This window comes from Schistosoma haematobium, chromosome 1 (assembly GCF_000699445.3).
Source record: "Schistosoma haematobium chromosome 1, whole genome shotgun sequence".
Lineage (NCBI taxonomy): Eukaryota > Metazoa > Platyhelminthes > Trematoda > Strigeidida > Schistosomatidae > Schistosoma > Schistosoma haematobium.
Genome location: NC_067196.1, coordinates 72,995,732 through 73,003,155, shown reverse-complemented (window position 1 = coordinate 73,003,155; position 7,424 = coordinate 72,995,732). Strand labels below are relative to the sequence as shown.

Genomic DNA, 7,424 nt, shown 5'->3' with positions numbered 1-7,424 from the left:
GTCAAATGTGTCAGCTTTACAGGACAATCTACAACAAGTGGATTGGGAAACTCACCATCAACTTGATGTGGATGCTCATTAGGGTTTCTTACTGCATGTGATCTTATATGCTACATAGCAGTCTGTTCTTCAAATGGTTCCCAAAATCTACAAGCAACCTACAGTCATCAAGAACCGCACTCTTCATTTGCAAACCCGCAAAAGACACTGTTGTACGGAACACAAACGAACTGGTGACAACGGAGCGTACAGGCAACTTAGACTAGTAAGGAACACATGCACAAATGTAGTAAGAGAAGACAGGCTTCAGTATCAGATACAGCTTATCGATAAGTTTGTCTCCAATTCCAGAAGCTTATTCCGTCGTGCAGCCTCTCTTCGACAAGCCCAAACTGAAGTTTCCCAACTACTAGGCCCTAACTTCCCGACCAACAACGGTGGTAACGCCGCCGACCTTCTGGCTGAACAGTACTTTCGGACATTTCAACCGACCCACATTAACCATATTGATGAAAGCTTCATCTGTGACTGCACGGGACTTTCCGAATTGAACCTGAGCACTGACTTTATGTACCGAAAACTGCAGCACCTAGAAAAGATAATTCTCTTGGTCCGGATATGGTTCATTCTACTATACTGAGCAAAGCAGCTTCAATCCTGGTAACGCGTGGTGTTATCACACTCGCTAAGCCGAGGCACGTTATCGGAAATTTGGAAGCTGGCTCACATCACACCAAGTTTCAAAAGAGGTTGATGCAGTGAAACTTCAAGCTGCTGACCAGTGGCTCTTCTCTTCATACCTTCTAAAGTAATGGGGTCCCTGATATATGACTGTATACACGACTATTCATCGTCCTTAAACTTCTTTTCACCTTCACAGCATGGTTTCAGGTTGTGTTGTTTTTGTATAACCACCCCGCCGACCAAGGTAGACAAATGGACAACCATCCCTTGTCTCAAGAGGAAGTTTGACTTCATTCACCTCGACTTCTAAAGAGCCTTTGATGGGGTTATCCATATATGTCTTATCAATATGCTTAAACGACCAGGTATCAAATCATCTTTAATTGATTGGCTCACTTCATATCTAGAAGATCGACATTTTAAGGTCACGTTTAACTTCCTTTTCTCTCAGGCTATCGAAAGTCATGGTGGGGTCTTCCAGGGTTCAGTACTAAGAACTCTTCTTTTCTTGATTTATGTAAGTGATCTTCCATAACAGGTATCGTCTGACTTATTTCTTTTTGCTGATGGTGTGAAACTTTCGAGAGAGGTACTCAACCAAGAGGATAAACTGGCACTTCAGGAGAAGTTGAGCAGATGACGACGGACTTGCCTTTAATACTTCAACGTGTAAAGTAGTCCATCTGAGACATGTTGCAGACTACAGTTACAACTTAGGAATCTCTCTGGAAGTATTCCAAGACGAAAAATATCAGGGAATGTTGGTGTACTATGTTCTTACGCTAACCATGACAAAAATGCTTCCCGAAAAAAATTTTGCACTACTAACGCTGAAGCTCATTTTGGGCCAGTTAGAAGGAGGCACTTTCTACATAATCTTCAACAGTCTTATTCGTCTCAATTTAGAATACGGAAACATAGTATTTCCTCCCTCACTCCAAAAGGATAACAACCCTCTGGAGCGTATCCAACGGCGAGCCACAAAATCATTTCGGGGACTTAAATTCAAGCGCCTTCAATGGCTGAATCTTTACCCATTAATGTACAGGCGTCTTAGAGGTGACCTGAGGGTTCTTAAGAACTACGGACAATATCTTACTATAATTAACCAATTTCTTTTTTTCCTGTGTTATCGTTAATATACCTAGGTTCCTGCCTGGAAGTATTGGTGATCAACTGCTACTAGACACGGAAGCTCGTTAAGCGAAAGCTTCTTGTATTCCGTTCACAACCATATGAACCATTTGAACCATTATGTCGACGGGTTTCTGGCCCAGCTAGTGCCGACCTCATTTTTATTATATATTCAAAAGATATATGAGGCCTTACTCGAAATTCGGTATTGTTGTGACTACAAGCGCTACTTAACAGATCACATTGCTTCACTGACTATAGGATTACCTTAAGGTATCTCTATAGTCGGGGTTCAACGCTATCATCGGTCCTCTTACCTATTCTTACTCATTCTTAGACTATCTCACTCGATTAAGCAAACCATTCCTTTAAAAGGTAACTACAGACCTGAAGTTGTACTCTACTGTCAAGTTACAGGCGTGGAGAAATCATTTTGTTTATACGAGCTCACTCAAAAATATTGGTTATTGACTCGACATTGGTGCTACTTGTGTAGGTCATGTTGTTTACTATCCGTGTCCCAAATAACTGTGTTTCCTCTTGCATTTCTCCCCGCGCTTGTTTACAAATCAACAATATTTTAGTATTTACAAGTGATATGACACTATTTTTCCGAAGGTATAGACAGGTCACACAACGTCTGTGAGTCAGTGAAACGCTAATTTACCGACGCGTTGTTTATGAATAAGCAGTTAAAAAATTCAACCTACAGATTGGATGTTAGACAGTTTGGCGTAAATTTGGGCGGAATTTAGATAATTCGGTGAACATTTAGATGGAATGCGAACATTTTGGCAACTACTATGGTGTTGAGGTGTAAATTATTATATTTCTACCTGGATTAGAACCGAATTCCCTAAGCTGGTGTTGCCCGTATTTCCTCAAAGTCCGCCTTTATTTCCCTATTGTGTAATTGGAAATCAGTTCTTACTGGTTTGTCTTATAACAGAGCAATACGAATACTCAAAGCTTGCTCAAGACTTATTGGAAAGCATTATTTAAACAAGAAAAGTTTTGAAGTGTCACTTAAGTGATAAGTATTCAGTGCACCAATATATTTTTGATTTTCCCCTGAGGGGTGTGAGTATTACGAAGATGTACATATGTACTTATTTCCAGATGCCTTCAAAAATCATTTCCTTAGCTTAAACATACAAGTCAACTGTCTTGAGTTCAGGACTGGGTGTTCGGAAATGTTATTGCTGTCGGCCTCATGGTCTAGGTATGTTTGGTTACCGAACTAGAATTACATATAGCTTGTCCCGTTTTTCGCCTTTCAAATCCTTAAGAACTTGCTAGTTGTCATGATTCAGAATAAGTTGTAATGACGCAGATTCACTTTCTATTTTTCTCTAGATCTTGAGTCCCAGTGTATCTCCACACATACTTTTTTATTCTTTCTCAACGTTCAGTTTGTATAACTCCCAGTTCTACCACTAGTGTTCCGAGTTTTGATATTCAGACTTCAGTAATAAGGATAGTAGGTTGATGAACCTGTGTTAATCCTGACACATTGCTTTCCAGTGAAGGTCCAGCTTTTCCTTGAAAGTATTCACTGATGGGGCTGATACCACTTGTTCGGGTAAGGCGTTCCAATGATTTACTACTCGATGAGAAAAACGGGATCCCACTTTAAGTTTATTCATCTTATTCACTTTATATTGTACTGATTTGGTCTCGTAACCAGAATCTACTTTAGTTACTACTGACTACTATTCTGCATCTTTCTTTGCTAACTTGTTTAGTGTTGTCGGTTTTCTGAGTTCTTCAGTTGTAGTGTCGGAGTTAAATTTGTTAAACTTTCTCAGCAACCTGGTGTGATGTAAATGGTTTCCTTTATTTGTGTAAACTAGCTTATATTGTAATAGGTATTAAAGTACCTTGACTCTTGACACTTATAGAACCTGACACCGTTCTTCATAAAAAAGGTTGACATTTTGGGTAAGGAGGATTTTGATAAAGTGATAACAGTGTGATCAATTTGATCGTTTAATCTGTGTCATCATATTACTCGCCTAATTTTCTTGTTGATTTATTTAGAAATACTACTAAAATCTGTCAGTACGAAAAATCATATAGCTCCTACCCAAGACAAATGAAAAATGCAAATGTACCATCCTTTGATGCATTCGATGCGCTGATGATTGAAATAATCAAATATTCAAATTCCGTTTCAAGTGATGTACTGTTTTTTCTGATAATTTCCATTCCTCTGATATTTGAAAACTCTAGGATTCGGATATTCGTTTTCTTGAATCCCTTGGTGTAAACGTAAGCGAAAAGTTAATCGAAAAGTTTGTGTATTTGTTTTCTAACCTTTCACATTAAGAGCTACAAAAGATCATGCCAGGTTTATCAATGAATTAGATATTGTTAAATATGTATGCACAGAATTTTGGTCATCCGTATACCACAAACAAGTTGATACGCTTAAAACCAATTACCAAGTATGGTGACGTTCTTACTTATAAATTGAATAGGATGTTTACGTTCTGATTGTTAATGATTTTCAGCCTTTAGTGAAATTCGAAAGTATCCCAGAAGGCATATCAGAAATCCCAAAGGTAAACATATGAATACTTTTATTTTGTTTTTAGTATCTGGCGTTCCCTTCAGGACTTTTGAAAGGAGCTTTATGTAGTCTTGGATTGAATTGTGTTGTAGCAGCAGATTGTGAACAACCACCTACATGTAAGTTTGCCTATAACAAAGTCACTCTTAGTAACAGGTAAATTCACAGTTACAGTGCTTTCTTACAGAGGTATAAGCTGAAATTGTGAACATATTTTGTTATTTGTGGATTAAACTGGCCTACTTGTATATTTCCGATTTTTTTATTAAACCGAGTTTTCTAATTTATTATGATTTCTGATTTAATTTTAGTCTTGCAGAAAACAACTCTCCCATTTATACTGTTATCTATGTTCCATAACCAGAGCGACCGACAACGTTTACTTAAACGATCATCACTTGTACTTGGTGTAACGCACCTTTATCTAATTATCAACCATAAAATGGTATCCAGTTTGTAAGCGTGACTTTCTTATTGATTTTATTTTATTGCATTCTTCATTATTGTTCGAGTTTCGCCTTTGACTGTAGCTACGCGAAGATTGGTTTTACAGTCATGTGGACTTGCTCGAGGATTACATCTATTGGGGAAATAGGATCTAGACCTACTGGTATCTTTCACAGCATTTTCTGTCTGCGAATTTCAGAGACGTATAATCGACTGTGACCATTTAGAGGAACAAAAAATATCTGAGCACATCGAATAATGACTGGCAAATCCAATGATCACTCGTGTATTATCAGATGCGGAAAAACCAACAGCTAAAATTTAATAAATAGGAATCTACCGAGCTACTTTATTGTAAAATGGTTGAATGTATATCTTAGTCGCTAGGTACTTAGTGGGTTGGATTTGTCCAAAATTTGCTTCTATTTAGGCTTAATAGATAGTGGATGCCTCAAAGGCGTTCAAAATAACTGACCAACAGCGAACACCAGTTCTACTTCTCTCTCAAGAGGTCACTGCCATCAAACGTTTCTAAATTGACTGTACGGAAAGGGTACACGATCAACTCCTTTATATTGTAAATATAATCAGATGGTTTTGTCACTTAGTTTTATTTGTAATTGTTCATTAATGTTCACCTATGGAACTGACTTTGGTCCTAATTTTATTGATTAATGTGTACTTACGCTTGTTAGTCCTCATGGAAGAGCATAAGCTTTCCAATCATTTTTATTATAACTGGTTTCTTAGCAATTTGTAGTACAATGTTTATTATCGTATTGTATCTCTCATTATTATTAGTTTTTATGTATTCTGAACATTTCATTTTCATAAACTAAGCATGTCAACTCTATATTTTTGATCATATTGTTCTTCACAACTTGACGTTGCCTGTAACTCACGAGAACCGTTAAAATAGAATGAATTCATTTTACTTTGCAAATCTTGTTTTTCTTGCTTTATTCTAATTTATCAAAGAATGTCCAAAATCATATCAATACGTCGGTCATAATTTCATCGACTTAGTTGTGCCAGGGTGTACGTTAATTAAGTTGAAGAAAATATTACTATGCATTGTTTGGCGGGACTAGTTGAGAAACAACTAGGCATCAGTCCTTGACATCACTAACTTCTAGTCTGAGCCATGTTGACAGATACTGACTGCTTGGTTGGCGTCCGCGCAACTATCGTAACCAACAGTTGAAGACTGGGTGATATGGCTCAGAATCGACCATAATGATGTAGGTGTTTACTTCTTGCCTTTCTTTAAACCGTGGGATTAAAATTACTTCATACCTTTATTTCTACGAGCTAATTCTTTCTCACTGTATCATATCCTTATATGCAGTCCTTCTTTTAGATATTATTAGCATTGAAGTAGCCACTTCTATGAATTTGGTGTTTACGTTGTGCTGATGAGGTGTAACAATTTGGACCGATGCATATATGTGCCTGGCCCTACGTTGTAGTTAACTGACTGACTAGTTGAAAACTTTTTCGGGCAAAAATAAATGCCAGTTAATGACTGTTGAATATATTTATTCACAAGCTAAATAGGTGTAAGATATGAGTCTGTTATCATACTACATATGTGCTGAGAATTCTTTACAGTAAATGGATTAGTGGACATAGATTTTAGTGTACAGGAGATGGTTACGTGTAGCACGTAGAGATTCGTCATAACTTTTTAACAGACTATTAACTAAGACAGCATGTGACTAGTGAGCCATTTTTACCTTCCTAACAACTCTTGATAAGTGATGATGACCTTTAGTTCAACACCTTGTAATCCTACGATTACACATCTTAATGTGCTTGTGTGTGTCTGGACACTTATAACTTTATATAGTGCTTATATCCTTGTCACAATAAATTATCTATTTTGAGTCATATTAACGCTTGCAATGAGTAGTATTTTAAGTGGACAGATTTGTTTTCACCTCTTATTTTGCTGTCTGAAATTGGTTCAGTTTAGCCTTAGTAAAATATACAAAATCAAGCGGTGATTTTTTATTGGTGGTTCACTCTTCGTTCGTTCCCTCGTCATTCATTATGGAGTCAAATCGCGGGCACAATATATGTACTGACAAAATGTAGATAGGATTTTAATAACGACATAAAGCCTGAAATTAGCTTATTGATGTCATAGGATATTGAGGTGTTGAGTTTAAAATTTCACATCACGAACTCACTTTTGTTAGGTAAATATTGAGAACCACTAAACAGTTGCTTTGTCCTGGTATGAGACTTCAGTAGTCCACATATACAGCCTCACTAGGGGTCAGACCTTCAGGAATGTAAGTGTACAGTTACATTATATTCAGACCTTCCAGTTATATGGCGCTGGCTGTTTTTTGGCCAGACTATATCCAATCCAGCACAAATTGGAGTTTTTCGGGATTAATCAATGGAATGTGTCGTATAATACGTATAACCTAGCGTGTAGGTACTGTTTTGTGTTGAAGCTCCGTCTTTTGCTTGTGTTGTAGTAAACTCCAACCCATATTTTGAGTTGTACTTTGGAGGGCGATTTTTTAGTCACGATCCTTATGTGTCCTTGTTTATGCTTTTCAAAATGAATCCTCAC

At 37.3% G+C, this 7,424-nt stretch overlaps 1 protein-coding gene across 1 annotated transcript; it reads left to right on the top strand.

The window, feature by feature from the left end:
• The first annotated feature begins 2,280 nt into the window (after nt 1-2,280).
• Nucleotides 2,281-7,424, top strand: RAB1A_2 (Ras- protein Rab-1A). Its single transcript, XM_051209628.1, has 7 exons — nt 2,281-3,040; nt 3,859-4,000; nt 4,051-4,112; nt 4,148-4,265; nt 4,299-4,382; nt 4,416-4,509; nt 4,547-7,424. The coding sequence occupies exons 1-7, from the start codon at nt 2,922-2,924 to the stop codon at nt 4,588-4,590; spliced, it is 663 nt and encodes a 220-aa protein (XP_051075085.1). The 5' UTR covers nt 2,281-2,921; the 3' UTR covers nt 4,591-7,424.

Bases quoted from the DNA above. Each gene is read 5' to 3' on its own strand.
- RAB1A_2 (XM_051209628.1), top strand. From the start codon at position 2,922: ATGTACTTATTTCCAGATGCCTTCAAAAATCATTTCCTTAGCTTAAAC. The intron at 3,041-3,858 runs GTATGTTTGGTT...TGATTTATTTAG, and splicing joins CTGTCGGCCTCATGGTCTAG to AAATACTACTAAAATCTGTC. The intron at 4,510-4,546 runs GTAAGTTTGCCT...TCTTAGTAACAG, and splicing joins TTGTGAACAACCACCTACAT to GTAAATTCACAGTTACAGTG.